General features: G+C 45.2%; 1 protein-coding gene across 3 annotated transcripts; it reads left to right on the top strand.

Annotated features, from left to right (window-relative positions):
* The first annotated feature begins 113 nt into the window (after positions 1-113).
* Positions 114-15,099, top strand: LOC105028931 (protein crumbs homolog 1). 3 transcript variants are annotated; one of them, XM_034289762.1, is made up of 9 exons: positions 116-381; positions 845-1,834; positions 2,879-3,432; positions 5,206-5,371; positions 6,692-7,619; positions 8,258-8,299; positions 8,680-8,802; positions 10,017-10,239; positions 15,058-15,099. In XM_034289762.1, exons 1-9 carry the CDS (start codon positions 276-278, stop codon positions 15,091-15,093), a joined length of 3,168 nt encoding a protein of 1,055 aa, XP_034145653.1. In that variant the 5' UTR covers positions 116-275; the 3' UTR covers positions 15,094-15,099. The 3 variants fall into 3 exon arrangements, with proteins under 3 accessions (XP_010900303.2, XP_034145653.1, XP_010900301.2); XM_010902001.3 differs by lacking the exon at positions 15,058-15,099 and having other exon boundaries at positions 114-381; positions 8,703-8,802; positions 10,017-10,109; XM_010901999.3 differs by lacking the exon at positions 15,058-15,099 and having other exon boundaries at positions 10,017-11,464.
* The last annotated feature ends 3,350 nt before the right edge of the window (positions 15,100-18,449 follow it).

The following is an 18,449-nucleotide window of genomic DNA, read 5'->3' as shown; positions in this document are numbered from 1 at the left end:
TCAGTTTGGTAAACATTGTAATTGAATTAGCATAATCCATAATAGGCTATTGGCTTGTAGCGACTGGCGATAGCAGCCAGCCATGCATGCATTGAGGAAAGACATGGGAATAAGCCAATGTCAGTTGTGAAAAGCAGTAGCTTAATCCCAATCAGGTTTGTTGTGATCCCAGCCTTACACATGACTGGAATGGGAAACAAGTCATTCATGCATGGGAGAAACAGATGCGAGGAAGCTAAGATGTGTTCTGATGGCTTCCAAATCACTTCAGCAATATGCAGTGGAAAAACGTGTCGATTCAGAGTTCTGCTGACAGGGACAAGGCAAAAACCATGTTAAGATTCAACGTGTGTGTTTGGACTGTGTGGCTTCTTTATGCAGGTAATATTCCATTGTAGATGTGCTTTTTGTTGGTGTGTAGTTTGTGTGTTGGTTGGTGTGTTGATGCCAAGTTTGTTGGTGTGTTATTGTTGCATTGCTGGTGTGTAGTTGGTGTGCTTGTTGTGGGTGTGTTGTTGGTGCATTGTTAGTGCGTAGTTGATGTGTAGTTGGTGAGTTATTGGTGTGTTTGTTGTTGGTGTGCGGTTGATGTGCTGTTGGTGCATTGTTGGTTCATATTGGCTCATTTGTTGTTGTTGTGTTTGTTGTTGGTGCATTGTTGGTACATTTTGGCTCATTTGCTGTTGTTGTGTTTGTTGTTGGTGTGCTGTCTGTGTATTGCTGGCGCGTGTTTTCCTCGGCAGTCCAGTGGTGTGAATTAAACAGCACAGGTGTACAATATTTTCCGTCAAGTACATAAAATGTCCTCAATTATCCGATTATGCTGATTATGTCATCTGCACAGGTGCTGTCTGTGAGGAGGACACTGGAGCATGCGAACTGCGACCGTGTCACAACAGTGGCGTCTGCCAGAGCCATCAGGATGGCTACAGGTGCCTCTGCCCCAGACAGAGCACAGACGGACCACTGTACGGAGGACCAAACTGCACCGACGCCCTGCCGGGCTGCGATGGCAACCCCTGCAAGAATGATGGCGTCTGCTCTCCTCTCTTCCAGGACAACCAGCAAGCCTACACCTGCAGCTGCCGCGCGGGCTTCACCGGCTCCAGGTGTCAGACGTCCACAGCGTTCTCCTTCGAGACCAGCGGTTACATGCACATAGAGACCCGGCTGCCGTCCCCGGAGAAGACCCTGAACGTCACTCTGAGCTTTCGGACGGACAGGCCCTTCGGCACCCTCCTCCAGAGTCGGGCCGACGACCTGCTGTTCACCGTCGAGCTGGTCCAGGGCCGCCTGCGCCTCAGTACAAGGAGAGGTCAAAGGTCCGGTGAGCCCGTCGTCTCTGAGCTACCGCTGAGCGCAGCGGATGGCAAGTGGCACACGATGGAGGCGTGGCTTGGCAGCGAGGAGGATCGTAGTGGCCTCCGATTGGTACAACCCGCCTGCGACGAGGTGGGCTGCGCCAGGGAGTCTGCCGCCACCAGGGCGCCTCAGCCGGAGCAAGGCGACGACCTCCCTGAGCCCGGCTTGGTCCACCGCAGCCTATTCCTGGGAGGGGTGGGCCAGGGCTTCGGGGAGGGGGAAGCTGAAAGCGCCGACCTGGCTGCCTACTTCCTGGGGTGTTTCCGGGACGTGTTTGTGGCGTCCCGGTTGGTGGTTCCCGCCACCCCTGGCGACTCCCTAGCTCAGGTCAACGTCACAGCGGGGTGCGGCGGGCAGGACGAGTGTGAGGACAGCCCGTGTCAGAGGCGTGGCCAGTGTGTCAGCCGGGGATGGAGGAGACACATCTGCCAGTGCTACAGGCCGTATGAGGGGACTGTGGACTGCGCCGAGGGTAAGACGGAAGGGTGGGGTCTGAAAACACAGAGGGGTGAGGTATAAAAACGCTGAGGGAAAGGGCAAATAGGTGTGGTATAAAAACACTGAGGAAAGGGCAGAGGAGTGTGGTATAAAAACACTGAGGGAAAGGGCAGAGGGGTGTGGTATAAAAACACTGAGGGAAAGGGCAAATAGGTGTGGTATAAAAACACTGAGGGAAAGGGCAGATGGGTGTGGTATAAAAACACTGAGGGAAAGGGCAGAGGGGTGTGGTATAAAAATACTGAGGGAAAGGGCAGAGGGTTGTGGGTGTCGAAACAGTCAGGCAGAAACCCTGTGAAATCCGAACAAAGGCTAAACATTTTGCAGTTTTTTTTCTCTATTTTGAACTTTTATCATTTACAGATTGTATAAATCGAACAACAATTTAAGTAAAACCAAGAATGTAGGTGTCATTTTGGACACTAAGGATTCAGGCACAAGTTCCAACTCACCTGACCGGAGGAACAGGTCAGTTTAGCCTTTTTTGAATCACTCGAAAATCTGAAAGGTATCCTTATGTGGCACCTCACAATTAGATAAAACTAGCCCGTGACAGACTGCAAAGGAGCTTAGGGAATTAAAATAGCATAGTGCACACACACACACTCACACACACACACACACACTCCCAACCTTCACTAACACAAGTACACACATACATAGGTGAGGCTGAGGCAACAAATGACACCTGACCCTCTGATTAGGAAAATGTTAATGGGTTTAAACTTGACACAATCCCCTATCGCGATTGGTGGAAATAAATGGTCCGAGCTATGAGTACAAATGTGGGCAAATCAGTTTGCCATTGGGGGGAGGAAACCTTTTCAGATGTTATAACACATTTCATGTAATTATACACATTTTGTCATGGGGCAACCATAAAATGTTCTGTTTCTCAGCAAATATCTGGAAGAGTAAATATTTATTGCAATTACTCTCGCTGTGTAAGATGTCTGAGTGAAAATGAATAGATCCAACGGCTACTGTCTTCTGACCCTCTCCCTCTGTACCAACACAGAGTACATCACAGCCGGGTTTGGCGACGGGGACACAGCGAGCTATGCAGTGTTCTCCTTGGATGACACTTTGGATTCCGGTTCTATCGCCATATCAATGTTTGTACGCACGCGGACCCTGAGCGGCCTCCTCCTGGTGATGGCCAACAGCACCAGCCAGTATCTCCATCTGTGGCTGGACGGAGGCCACGTCAAAGTCCAGGCGATAAGCTCTGAGAGCCTGGTGGGGCACCGTGCGGTCAGCGACGGACATTTTCATTTGGTGACGGTTCAGCTGGAGGGCAACTTAGCGACACTATTTCATTCAGCCCAGAGACAGGGATCCATCCGTGTTCGGCCCGTGGCGGTTCAGCCAGGTGACATGGTCTACGTTGGGGGCCTGGCCGACCAGAGAGACTCCGGCCCTTTCGGCGGTCACCTGAAAGGCTGTGTCCAGGACCTGAGGATCAACAGGAAACGGCTGCAGTTCTTCCCCATAGCAACCCCGGTGGCCTCTTACCAGCTAGAGAAGTTGGTCGATGTCACAATGGGATGTAGCAGTGACGACGTCTGCACCGTAAGTAACCACGTAGTCACGCCATGACACGACACGGTCACCCCATGACACGACACGGTCACCCCATGACACGACACGGTCACCCCATGACACGACACGGTCACTCCTAGACAGAAAATAACTTATGAACAGTTCCCTGTTTCAAATACTTCCAAGCAATGTTCACCATGAACACTGAAGCTGTAGGGTTAGGGGTTAACCCTTTGTGTTGCAGTTTGTGACATTGGCCAGAGTTCTCTAACGACAAAAACCATGACATGTAAATGCAGAAATGGATGTTCTTTTCCATGATATAGTCTGTAGTAGCCTATAGCTTATGGTTAAAGCAGGTCTACCTGCTATTTTCACTCGGCCATATCTCCCAAAATCAGTGCTGGTTTTCTATAAGGCTCATAAGTTGCTAACTACCAAAGAATTACAAGTACACTGATCTGATCAGATCTGAGCTCTGGTCTGAAAACACACATTTGTCATAGATGTCAGTTAGGCTTGATTGCACGCTTTGCCCAGGCGCTCCTAATTAAATATGATCACAGTGACGAATGCCCTTGATGGCTGTAAATGCTGTGGCCCAGGCACTCCTAATTAAATGTTAACTCTAATTAATTGAATAATGTGATTGGCTCCCTCTTTTTAACCTCCTCCTTGAGAAACCTTGTTTCCCTGGAGATACAGTTGCCTGTTGCTTGTTAGACATTGTGGCCCAGTTATTTGGAAGCCTTGATTTTAAGAGGTGTAGTACCTTCATGAGATGATGATTGGAGTACAAGAGAAGCGTGCAATGCTTTCCCTCCACCTGTACTGAATACGGTCCCTTTCAGTGTTGTTTTGTTTCGTGTTCATGGTTTGTAATTTCTAAAATGGCTTCTTAAAGGGAAATCTCACAGCTGCTATATTTACCAATACATGTCCACTGACATGGTATCAGCACATCATATGTGCCATGAAAAAAATATGTTTGTCACTCAACACAAATAGAAGAGTTTCTGCATTTCACAGGTAGCCAGAGAAAATGAGGCATGCTGGTTATCTGCAATATTGTGGCCAATGGGAACATTGTTGAGACATGTACCCACCTCTAGTGTGATTGAGCATAATTTGGCCTGAAACATCTTCTATCCCAACTACGTATCTATGGTAACTGAAAAAACATCCCAGTAGTGTCTAGCAGTGGATCATCCCTATCGGGCATTGATGTAAGGAGAGAAATAAGACTGTAAGTTGACCTGTCTGTGACCTTCCTTACATGTTCTTCCGCTCAACCCCAAATTCGGAGGTTCTGTGTCAGGAGTGTTACTCAGATGTTGTTGGTTTAAACCCACGCGGCGGTGTATCAGATCTATGGTCATAACTAAGTTCAGCCACGTCCTCTCTCAGCTAGGTTGTGACGCATCTGTCAATGTAATGATGCACTTGGGTTCTGCATCTTTTCTGGCGCCTGCAAAATGGTGTCCAGGTGTTCTCAAACCACACTAATTGCTGTGACCTATTATTCTGTTATCTGTAGTACATTTCAAATGTATTAGGAATGATGGAAATGAAGCTCCGATACCGGATAAGCGGATGAAGATGAGATGATGATGAAATAAAGCTTATCATGTTTACAATGAATCAGTAAATCAAATGTATTCATAAAATTAATCACATTTATTTATTTATAAAAAGAAAAAAATCTCTATGGCAACATACAAGCAGAATTAACCTCTTGATGACCCAGAGTGGTTTCCCTGGTGACGAGCGCATCTGCTTGACCGAGTAATTGTGTCCTTCCAGGACAACCCCTGTCTTAACGGCGGAGCGTGCTACTCCATGCGGGACGACTTCATCTGCATTTGCCAACCACACACCGGGGGACGGCTCTGCGAAGAGGTCAGGTGGTGTGAGTTGTCGCCATGTCCCTGGACTGCAGCCTGCCAGCCCGTCGCCAACGGCTTTGAGTGTGAGTTGCTCCTTAGGGGAACCCCTTTCTGAAGAGAGGGACAACCAAGCAATTTGATAAAAACACACTAGTTCAGGTGTGTTTGTTATCACACATTAACCACAGCGTTATCAATATAAATGTTTACCTAACACTGTTACTCAAAGCAATGTTTCTTCACTACATGAAACCCGCAACGATTTCCAACTGTCTGACATAATCCTGTAGCACTGCACCTGATTGAATTACCTGTATTTCACCAGTCAAAAAGGCCTTCAATAACCTAATCCTGTCTGCATGTTTCACTAAGCGTTTCCTAGACTGTTTCCTTTCAGAATATGTAACTCACTCTAATAACAGAAGAAGCAGCTGTTCAAATGGTTGACTGCGGCAATATGTTTATGTAAGGTTCCCTCATTCAGTAGTTTATTACCGACCGTGTTCTGTAACATTTGTCAGGGTTGTCTGTCATCTGTATTTGGGGTCAACAGTCCACTTGGCTCATAACCTACCGGTATGGAGACCTGTATGTCTAACGGTGTGGAGACCTGTATGTCTAACGGTGTGGAGACCTGTATGTCTAACGGTGTGGAGACCTGTGTGTCTAACGGTGTGGAGACCTGTGTGTCTAACGGTGTGGAGACCTGTATGTCTAACGGTATGGAGACCTGTATGTCTAACGGTATGGAGACCTGTATGTCTAACAATATGGAGACCTGTGTGTCTAACGGTATGGAGACCTTTGTGTCTAACTGTGTGGAGTCCTGTGTGTCTAACGGTGTGGAGACCTGTGTGTCTAACGGTGTGGAGACCTGTGTGTCTAACGGTGTGGAGACCTGTGTGTCTAACGGTGTGGAGACCTGTGTGTCTAACGGTATGGAGACCTGTGTGTCTAACGGTGTGGAGTCCTGTGTGTCTAACGGTGTGGAGTCCTGTGTGTCTAACGGTGTGGAGACCTGTGTGTCTAACGGTGTGGAGACCTGTGTGTCTAACGGTGTGGAGACCTGTGTGTCTAACGGTGTGGAGACCTGTGTGTCTAACGGTGTGGAGACCTGTGTGTCTAACGGTGTGGAGACCTGTGTGTCTAACGGTGTGGAGACCTGTGTGTCTAACGGTGTGGAGACCTGTGTGTCTAACGGTGTGGAGACCTGTGTGTCTAACGGTGTGGAGACCTGTGTGTCTAACGGTGTGGAGACCTGTGTGTCTAACGGTGTGGAGACCTGTGTGTCTAACGGTATGGAGACCTGTGTGTCTAACGGTGTGGAGACATGTATGTATAACGGTGTGTTTCCCAGTATGTCTACCAGCAGTTTCTTACGCCTCCACGATTTTGCATTCCAGGCGTGACCAACGTGACCCTCCGGAATGACCGCACGCTGTCCTACCGAGACAACGGGAAGATCAGTCGCGGCCTCAACACCGTCCTTCTCAGTGTACGAACCAGGCAGACTGACGCCACCCTCCTACACGCCAAGAGAGGTTCAGAGTTCCTCACCGTCTCCCTCCAGCGATCCCACCTGGTGCTGGAGCTACAGGCAAGTGGCGGGCAGGCCTCCCATAACGTCACCATTCAGAGCCGGACCCGGCTCAGCGACGGACACTGGCACACGGTGGAGCTCTCCATGGAAGACCCGGCTCAACAGATCTCCAGGTGGATCGCGGTCCTCGATGGGGGGAAAGAGAGGGGAGGGGGGGAGCACGTCATGTCTGAAGCCCCCTCTGGGAACCTGGACTTCCTCAGGGAGGGTGCGGACATCTTCCTGGGGGGCCTGGGGCCAGAGGCTGGAGGCAATCTGGCTGGATGTCTGGGCCCGGTCCAGATTGGGGGGCTCCTTCTGCCCTACTACGAGGACACGGAACTCAGCCTTCCCAGGCCGCAAGATGAGCGGTTTATTATGACCCATGGTGGCCCCTCCCCACAATATGGCTGTTGGGGGGCCAGTGTGTGTGAGCCAAACCCCTGTCTCAACCAGGGGGCGTGCGAGGACCTCTTCGACACCTACCTGTGCACGTGCCCTTCTGATTGGACAGGTCCACAATGCCAGAATAACGCGGACACCTGCGCCGTCCAGCCGTGTGTCCATGGCAACTGCAGTGTATCAGGACAGGGACACGTGTGTTCATGTGAGGCGGGGTACACGGGGGCCAGGTGTGAGGAAGACACGGACACGTGTGAGGACAACGGGTGTGGCCTGGGCTCCACCTGTCTCAGGGGCCTGGTGAACTACACCTGTCTCTGCCCCAGGAACATGACTGGGCCCTTATGCAAGTAAATCTGAAATGCCCCCTGATTCTACCAGTGTATGCTCACGTACACGCCTTAAAACCAAAAAAAATTTGGGTGAACTATCCCTCTTCAAAGGGGTAGTTCGCCCCAAATTACCCTGTGAGCGGTCTACGGACAAACTATATCATGAATATATGCTTTGGTTTAGTTTCCCTGTTAATGTTTCTAAATGCTAACATTTTAGCATTTCTGGCACAAAGGTCCAAAGGTCTTCATTAGCATCCTTTGCAATTATATCCAAATAGTCAAAATATTTCAAATGTATTAGAAAGCTCAACAAAGGCCCCTCGAGTTCATTTTATAGTGAGATTCTATTATAATATCAGTATCATGATTGTGGCATTTGTGAAACCCCATTCAAGTAATGTTACGAATATGCCAATATAAACATTCTTCTTGCATCATGTTCATATCACACAGAAGGGCCTTTATTAAGCCTCACAATCAATTAGAAACTTTTCAGTACTTAAATTCTCTCTCTTAAGGGAAAACACTTCATAACAAAACAATACGAAACAATCCATGCTTATGACTCAATTGTTAATGACACTCCATACTGGATGTCACAACTCAAGGGGAAATTAACACTAACCAACCCCTGCTTAATCATTCTCTTTCAGTGAAAAGCTCCCAGAAGTGCCATGGCACATTTCAATGATCTCGTAAGTAATTTCAAGTTATTTTAATTGCTTGTTTGTTTGTTTTTGTACAATTTGAGCTATTGATCATAATGAATGTTATATGCGATTGTGCACCTGACAACCTCAGGTTAGCAGACGCCTGCGTTACTCAAATTAAGACCAGGAAATCCGTGCCAACAATCCCTCACCGCTCCACAGCCAATGGTGCCCAAATTGCATCGCCCACGGGGCTTCCCAGCCACCCATCCGCTAGATGCACAATCCAGGCTTGAACTTAAATTGTGGTGGTCAGCTTGGTGCTAGGAAAGAGCATTTTAGACCGGTGTCCCGCCTGGTAGATCAGAATCGCCAGTTGTGAAACCATCCGAGTAACTGAAACGGTGTGTTTGTCACTAATCCAGAGACCCCCACCTACCTGTATCAGTGTGTCCCGGGGACAGATGGAGTTACAGCTGTTTCAACGGGGGGAACTGCTCTAAGCTGGACAACGCCTGCGTTTGTCAACCTGGTTTTTTAGGGCAATGGTAAGTCATGGCTGATTGCAATATTACACTTGTAGTTCTCTAAACACGTGGGTGATCATGACATTGAGGACTCCTGCTAAAGCCTGTGCAATTTAGGCATTCTTGAAGGTTTGCCTGTTTGTAGGTTTGCATTGTCCACTCTAGGAGCAGGCTACGCAGAGAACGGAACACATTGTCCATTCTAGGAGCAGGCTACGCAGAGAACGGAACACATTGTCCATTCTAGGAGCAGGCTACGCAGAGAACGGAGCTAGATGGGGTTCACCATGGTGGAGCGGTTGAGCTTAGTTTCTGAAAAAGAAGTACATCTGCAGGCCAATCTAAGTTTAGTTGTAAAGAAACAACAAACTTGTAATTCAAGCAACTGGGGGAATACAACATTGTATGACATTAAAAAGAACTATTGATTGTTATTCTGTGGTAGGTAGTTTACTGTCAGGTTATTGACCATTTCTTTTGTGACCTCAAAACCAAATTCAGTAGGCTGACAGGTTTGTTGTATAGGGCCAGGTGATTGGCCCACTTTCAGTTACTGAACTGCTTGTCTTCTGATTATGCAAAAACATTGGCGTGGTCCAAACAGTCATGTGCTCTCATAATCTTCACCCGGCACAACTCAACTTGTGTGTTTCAAATATCTCTATTTACATACATGCTGACCATCACATCTGACTAATTGCCAAAACATTAGTAAGCCGGCCATACTCAAATGATGTCTGACAAGTGTCTCAAAAACAAAGATTTAACCTAAAATAGATCAGCAGAAAAAGAGGACATTTCAACAAAGAAATTTGTACTCAACACAATTATCTTTGATAAGAGGCACAGTGTCTTCGTCTACCAGGTTGTTTGCCATTGCTGAGCTCACCAGTGATCTTTCTTTTTACGAATGTACCAAACCATTGATTCTGGCATAACAAATCTTGTGGCAATGTCTGAGAAAATGTATCCTGATTTATCTACCTCATAATGGCCAGCTTGACTTGCGTTTTTACTACTTTTATCCTAATATTGTCTCACATGGGCAACAGACACATAATGCATAAGTCTAGAAGCAAGGCTGGACATTTGTGCAGTTGTGTAACAGTTGTGCATGCACCAAAAACTCAAACAAACCACCCTAATTCAAATATGAAATATTTATAAAATTGTAACTCAATTATTATCAATAATGCAATATGTCTGTATATAATTTAATTCCCTGTCTGTAACAGGTGTGAGGTAGACTACGATGAGTGTGTGTCAAACCCATGTGCTAATGGAGGCCACTGCCACAATCTTCCCAATGGCTTCCAATGTGAATGTGGGATCAACTTCTCGGGCGACCAGTGCACAATCGACAGCAGTGACTTCATCTTGTACCTGGCCCTAATGCAGTTGCAATTCATGCTCCAGTTCATGTCCTACATGATCCTACAAATCGATGATGGCCCAGAGATCGACTGGGGACATTATTCATAGCTTGTCCATAATCCCAACATGCATTCTGTGGGCTACATGGGCAATTGACAAATACTGTTTCAGTAGGGGGGGGGGGGGAATGTAATAATGGATTGAATTAACATTTCAATAAAATGTCTCCACTTAGGTGTTGTCTACAAACAAATGACAGTTGCAGTTATTAAAACATTTTAAGAACCCCATATTTAGATATTTGGAAATATAACACTGTGTGGCAAATAATTTGCTTTTTTTGTATTTTTGTCGATTTCTCACTAAGAAATTCCTATTAAACGACATATCGCAAGCCACCAGGCATATACACAGATAGACCCTAGTGCAGGGGGGTTGGGCCCCGACCATTTTCTCCTTCAGAATCAAGATTTACTGACATTGCACAGCTGTAGCAGTACTGTATCGCTCAATTTTAAAATACAATCAGCATAAACAAAATGACAAGGAACATGAACACATTTTCTTAGTCCAAGAGTACACTAAAAGTCTGTCTGCAAAACCACTCCATTAAGCAGTTTTCCCGTTCTTTTTACCTGCTTATGCAAATGTCATTGCGTTAGTCAAGTTACTGAAACCAGACACAGTTTTCACCAAGTGGCTTTTAACACTAATTTTAAAGGTTTTCATGGGGCTGATTTCCCAGTCACAGTCTAAGCTTGGTCTAGGATTAAAAACAAATCATGATCAATGGAGTTCTTCAGAAATCTGCCTTAATCCATATGTGCAAAATTGGTTTACAAGATTTTTTTTGAAAAACATACACATGCACTTTAACAAACCATGTTCTATTATGCAACAATATAATACGTTTTTGGTGGTTGCACTGAACAACTTTTCAAACGCTTTCCTGTCTTGACAACCACAGAAATTTTTAGCCTAAATATTTTGGGGAGTTTTGATTTACTTTCTGTTGAGCTGGAGTATCCTCTGCACTAACTACAGTAAACTTTAAGGACCGGTTTAGCAGGCACAGATTAAGCCTAGACCAGGACAAAAATAAAATAAAATCACCCTCAATGGAGATTCTCCATTGAGCTTGATTTTTTTGTTCCAGACTAGGCTTTTTCTATCTTATTGTGAGCCACTATTCTAAAAACAACTGACAGTTTTTTCAAAAGGGCATGAAGGAGTATTATAATATTTAGACAATGTTTCAATGTCATCACATACCTACAGTGGGGAGAACAAATATTTGATACACGGACGATTTTGCAGGTTTTCCCACTTACAAAGGATGTAGCAGTCTGTAATTTATATCATAGGTACTCTTCAACTGTGAGTGACAGAGTATAAAACTAAAATCCAGAAAATCACATTGTATGATTTTTAAGCAATTAATTTGCATTTTATTGCATGACATAAGTATTTGATACATCAGAAAAGCAGAACTTAATATTTGGTACAGAAACCTTTGTTTGCAATTACAGAGATCATACGTTTCCTGTAGTTCTTGACCAGGTTTGCAAACACTGCAGCAGAGATTTTGGCCCACTCCTCCATACAGACCTTCTCCAGATCCTTCAGGTTTCGGGGCTGTCGCTGGGTAATACGGACTTTAAGCTCCCTCCAAAGATTTTCTATTGGGTTCAGGTCTGGAGACTGGCTAGGCCACTCCAGGACTTTGAGATGCTTCTTACAGAGCCACTCCTTAGTTGCCCTGGCTGTGTGTTTCGGGTCGTTGTCATGCTGGAAGACCCAGCCACGACCCACCTTCAATGCTCTAACTGAGGGAAGGAGGTTGTTGGCCAAAATCTCGCGATACATGGCCCGATCCAACCTCCCACAATAAGGTGCAGTCGTCCTGTCCCCTTTGCTGAAAAGCATCCCCAAATAATTATGTTTCCACCTCCATGCTTCATGGTTGGGATGGTGTTCTTGGGGTTGTACTCATCCTTCTTCTTCCTCCAAATACAGCGAGTGGAGTTTAGACCAAAAATATATTTTATCTATTTTTGTCTCATCAGACCACATGACCTTCTCCTATTCCTCCTCTGGATCATCCAGATGGTCATTGGCAAACATCAGACGGCCTGGACATGTGCTGGCTTGAGCAGGGGGACGTTGCGTGCGCTGCAGGATTTTAATCCATGACGGCGTATTGTGTTACTAATGGTTTTCTTTGAGACTGTGGTTCCAGCTCTCTTCAGGTCATTGACCAGGTTCTGCCGTGTAGTTCTGGGCTGATCCCCCACCTTCCTCATGATCATTGATGCCCCACGAGGTGAGATCTTGCACGGAGCCCCAGAGCGAGGGAGATTGACTGTCATCTTGAACTTCTTCCATTTTCTAATAATTGCGCCAATAGTTGTTGCCTTCTCACCAAGCTGCTTGCCTATTGTCCTGTAGCTCATACAGTTTTATCCCTGATGTCCTTACACAGCTCTCTGGGCTTGGCCATTGTGGAGCGGTTGGAGTCTGTTTGATTGTGTGGACAGGTGTCTTTTATACGGTAACGAGTTCAAACAGGGGCAGTTAATACAGGTAATGAGTGGAGAACAGGAGGGCTTCTTAAAGAAAAACTAATAGGTCTGCGAGAGCCAGAATTCTTACTGGTTGGTAGGTGATCAAATACTTATGTCATGCAATAAAATGAAAATGTATTATTTAAAAATCATACAATGTGATTTTCTGGATTTTTGTTTTAGATTCCGTCTCTCACAGTTGAAGTGTACCTTTGATAAAAAATGACAGACCTCTACATGCTTTGTAAGTAGGAAAACCTGCAAAATCGGCAGTGTATCAAATACTTGTTCTCCCCACTGTATGCAAATCTATGCCAAAGTCAAATATATACTGGTTGGTTATGAATTACATCCTAGGTCTTTAACCCTCCTCTTTTTAGGGACCTCCAGACATTACACAATTTTGTTGTAGCCCTCAACAAGAAGACTTGATCCACTAATCAAAGGCTTTATGATTAGCTGACAGGTCTAATCATGTATGCTAGCTCTGCAATAGATCAAATATTTTGAACGACTGGGGGTCCATGAGGAGCGGGTTAAACTTAGGATGTAATTAGTAAAAAGTAATGATTTGAAGACCTCTGAATTATATCAATTCACCACTGTTTTTTTAATATGTAACAAGTTGATATGCCAACACTGTAAAAAAATATAACTAACAAAAAAAGAAAAGAAAAGGAAAATAGATCATGCTTTATGATAAATGTATGTGGTGCCAAAAGAAGGAACATAAATGTTCTGTAAAAATATTTTTGTATTTATTGTTTAAAATAAAATCTTTGGACATAAAGCGCCACGTCAATTCAATCTGTTAAGTAAAACACATGTTACAATTTTTTTTTTTATAATGCAGATATTAAGGTTCTAAATGTAAATGAATGTTCCTTTAACTATAATCATATGTAGTAATGTATTCAAAATGTTTTTACTGCAATTGTATAAAGAACTGAAATCCTACCCATCTAGGTGTCTTCCCAAAATAGTTACACATCATTTGAAATGTCATTGCCATTGACCATCTGTGCTATTATGCATAATTACATAGTTAAATTTCACAGCAACCGTACAGGGCAAACCATTAGATAGAGAAGCTTGTGAATGTCATATCACATTATACTTTCACAACTAATTCAGAAAACAACCACTGGGGACTGACCATATCTGTATGTCGCGCCAGTTATGGAATTCACCGCCAAAAACACAAATACCAGCAGGCCTTTCAAATGACATGATTTACAAATTTTTGTTAGTTTTTTGTTTCATCTTCAACTTTTTACACGGACAAAACAGTGCCCTCTGCGCAATACAACAAGGCTATGCCACGTTGGTTGAATTTACAATGTTCTTCAAACAGTGTAGTAAAACGCTTACTTGGATGAAACAATCACAAATCTTCACACAGACAATGCACATCAGGTCACGTTGATATTTCTGGACAGGGAAAGTCAAAAATAAACTAAATCCATTGACAGGCCTTTCCCCCTGCAGTCAGGTCATCCTGATGCTTGTGGGTAAAGGGTTGTTAGAAATCGGCGGTTACGTATAGTGGTCAAATAATGTAGAAACCGTATCGAATCGAGGGAGAAGTTCGCTCAAGTTTATTGGAAAATTGCAGCACAGATGTCATTCAGTGAACGTTCCATTATCTTCTCACTGTAATGTTAGTTGCCAGCTAGCCTATACATTAAGGGCGTTTCTAACTAGCACAGATCATGTTTCTAGAAGTTAACCCCCCCCCGTAAACATTCCTGGGGTTTTCAGAGCGCAACCTACAGAGAGAATCTAAACAGAGAGGTTTCTGTTGTTCTCATTATCTAGGCACATTCACTTCCAATGAAACGTACATACATATGTAATTGTTAATGCTCAGATTCCACAGGGTCAACACCTAACTGTAATATTACATGATTCATTCAAGCCCAGAATGACTACATAAATATTAGCAAGGCAACTGCCTTTCTCAGTAGACAGTAGCGAGCCAGAAACATTTGCATTAAAAATCTGTGCAGTGGATCAACATTTTTCATGCTTGCACAGCTGGCTTTTTTACAGAAAACTGTAAATTTACTTTAAATAAGAATGTCTGTACATAAGAACATTCCCTGTCTGTAACAGGTGTGAGGTAGACTACGATGAGTGTGTGTCAGACCCATGTGCTAATGGAGGCCACTGCCACAATCTTCCCAATGGCTTCCAATGTGAATGTGGGATCAACTTCTCGGGCGACCAGTGCACAATCGACAGCAGTGACTTCATCTTGTACCTGGCCCTAATGCAGTTGCAATTCATGCTCCAGTTCATGTCCTACATGATCCTACAAATCGATGATGGCCCAGAGATGGACCAGGAAGGTCAGCAGATGGATGACAACTAGAAGTCCAGTGGGAATAACATTAAAGGATTGAAAGAGTTAAATTAGCTCAGTCGTCAATTGATCAAGGTCCAATTTACATTTGACTGGTTTTAATCCAACCCCTCCAAATTACATTTGGGTTGGTTTAAAAGCCTCATCAGCCGTTTAAGGGCTCAGGAATTGGATCAGGGGCCATTAGAAGCCAGAAAGCATGGAATAAAAGGGGTCCCATTTTAGCCAACATGGAGGACTAGGTTACCATCAGAGCCAACATGGACAACTAGGTTACGATCAGAGCCAAAATGAACGACTATGCTACCTTCAGAGCCATCACGGATGACTAGGTTACCATCAGAGCCATCACGGATGACTAGGCTACCATCAGAGCCATCACGGATGACTAGGCTACCATCAGAGCCATCACGGATGACTAGGCTACCATCAGAGCCATCATGGACGACTAGGCTACCATCAGAGCCATCACGGACGACTAGGCTACCATCAGAGCCATCACGGACGACTAGGTTACCGTCAGAGCCAACATGGACGACTAGGTTACCGTCAGAGCCAACATGGACGACTAGGCTACCGTCAGAGCCAACATGGACGACTACGCTACCGTCAGAGCCAACATGGACGACTACGCTACCGTCAGAGCCAACATGGACGACTACGCTACCGTCAGAGCCAACATGGACGACTAGGCTACCATCAGAGCAAACTGAGTAGACATTATAGATTGTATTTGATGCTTCCTCTGCTAAAAGTAAAACTCAATCACAATTTCTTCTGCTCAGCAAAACATATCACATTAAAATGTAGATAGGGTGTGATATTTGCATGTACTCTACAGTTGTACGAAAAGGTATTACTACTGTTAAACTAACAATCTGTATAGTAATTTAAATAAAGCCTTCTGTAAAAGCCTATCACATTAAAAGGCTGTTTTATGTGCTTTATGAATTGTGTGATCCACAAAATCAAAATTTGTGTATTTTTACATAAAGAACAGCAAGATTGTACACCTATTATGCAGTGGGAAACAAACGGCTGGCTGGGCGAGTCTTGTTAAATAGCGACTCAGGAGACCAGGAATCAAATCCGGCCAGGGACAAAACAAATTAGGATTAGTTGAGGATAAACTAAAACTTCACTGGCCACGAACAGTTTATGGTCATGTTGCAATGGGCAACCAGGGAACTGCAACTGGCACGTCTAACATCAAAATTGCTTGAAGAGTCACACTGCAACAAAACGTATTGCTCTCTCCCAACTAATCCGCTTGACAGAACTTTGTGAGGAAATAAGTTAACCACGTGAAAAACTGACAACAAAAATACATTTTGTTGATTGACAAACAAGTATCATAGGCCTACATATTTTTCCCACCACCAATGTTCTTAGAGTTGCATACAGACAATTAGTGTTTTTGTTCCTCTTCTGTCTATTTTGAACGGTTCAACTGTTTTAATAGAACAAGTGAATATAGTTATCTGAAACCAAATCATTATGAAAATCGAAAAAAGCCAGTTGATGGCCGTTTTTATACTATAAGTACTACATAGCTAGCTAGCCATCCACAGTAATCGGTTTAAAATTTAACCCGTTAAATGTAAAAAATGTATTCATAAATTGCGTTCCGTATACCGGCAGGGCTGCCCTTTGTCACCGGTTCTGTTCGTAATTTTTATGGACAGAATTTCTAGGCGCAGCCAGGGGCCGGAGGGTGTCAGGTTTGGGGACCACACGATTTCGTCTCTGCTCTTTGCGGATGATGTTGTCGTGTTGGCCCCTTCAAGCCAGGACCTTCAGCATGCACTTGGACGGTTTGCAGCCGAGTGTGAAGCGGTGGGGATGAAAATCAGTACCTCCAAATCCGAGGCCATGGTCATCAGTCGGAAAAGGGTGGCTTGCCCACTTCAGGTTGGTGGAGAGTGCCTGCCTCAAGTGGAGGAGTTTAAGTATCTAGGGGTCTTGTTCACGAGTGAGGGAAGGATGGAACGGGAGATTGACAGACGGATCGGTGCAGCTTCTGCAGTAATGCGGTCGATGTATCGGTCTGTCGTGGTGAAGAAAGAGCTGAGCCGTAAGGCGAAGCTCTCGATTTACCGGTCAATCTACGTTCCTACTCTCACCTATGGTCATGAGCTTTGGGTCATGACCGAAAGGACAAGATCCCGGATACAGGCGGCCGAAATGAGCTTTCTCCGCAGGGTGGCTGGGCGATCCCTTAGAGATAGGGTGAGAAGCTCGGTCACCCGGGAGGAGCTCAGAGTAGAGCCGCTGCTCCTCCACATCGAGAGGGGTCAGCTGAGGTGGCTTGGGCATCTGTTTCGGATGCCTCCGGGACGCCTTCCTGGGAAGGTGTTCCGGTCCCGTCCCACCGGGAAGAGACCCCGGGGAAGACCTAGGACACGCTGGAGGGACTATGTCTCCCGGCTGGCCTGGGAACACCTCGGTGTCCCCCCGGAAGAGCTGGAGGAAGTGTCTGGGGAGAGGGAAGTCTGGGCATCCCTGCTTAGACTGCTGCCCCCGCGACCCGGCCCCGGATTAAGCGGAAGATGATGCGATGCGATACTAGGTTTTGGTTTAGCACAGGAATGGAGTATTGTTAAAGTTCAAAGTTTATTTATCAAATGCACCAAATAACACAGCATCATTCTTGTGATATGGCACACATCTACATAGTAAGAATTAAGAAATATATACACTCACCTAAAGGATTATTAGGAACACCATACTAATACTGTGTTTGACCCCCTTTTGCCTTCAGAACTGCCTAAATTCCACATGGCATTGATTCAACAAGGTGCTGAAAGCATTCTTTAGAAATGTTGGCCCATATTGATAGGATAGCATCTTGCAGTTGATGGAGATTCGTGGGATGCACATCCAGGGCACGAAGCTCCTGTTCCACCACATCCCAAAGATGCTCTATTGGGTTGAGATCTGGTGACTGTGGGGGCCATTTCAGTACAGTGAACTCATTGTCATGTTCAAGAAACCAATTTGAAATGATTCGAGCTTTGTGACATGGTGCATTATCCTGCTGGAAGTAGCCATCAGAGGATGGGTACATGGTGGTCATAAAGGGATGGACATGGTCAGAAACAATGCTCAGGTAGGCCGTGGCATTTAAAGGGGCCTAAAGTGTGCCAAGAAAAAATCCCCCACACCATTACACCACCACCACCAGCCTGCACAGTGGTAACAAGGCATGATGGATCCATGTTCTCATTCTGTTTACGCCAAATTCTGACTCGACCATCTGAATGTCTCAACAGAAATCGAGACTCATCAGACCAGGCAACATTCTTCCAGTCTTCAACTGTCCAATTTTGATGAGCTTGTGCAAATTGTAGCCTCTTTTTCCTATT

Source organism: Esox lucius, chromosome 3 (assembly GCF_011004845.1).
Source record: "Esox lucius isolate fEsoLuc1 chromosome 3, fEsoLuc1.pri, whole genome shotgun sequence".
NCBI classification, from domain to species: domain Eukaryota; kingdom Metazoa; phylum Chordata; class Actinopteri; order Esociformes; family Esocidae; genus Esox; species Esox lucius.
This window is presented reverse-complemented; position numbering and strand designations above follow the sequence as displayed.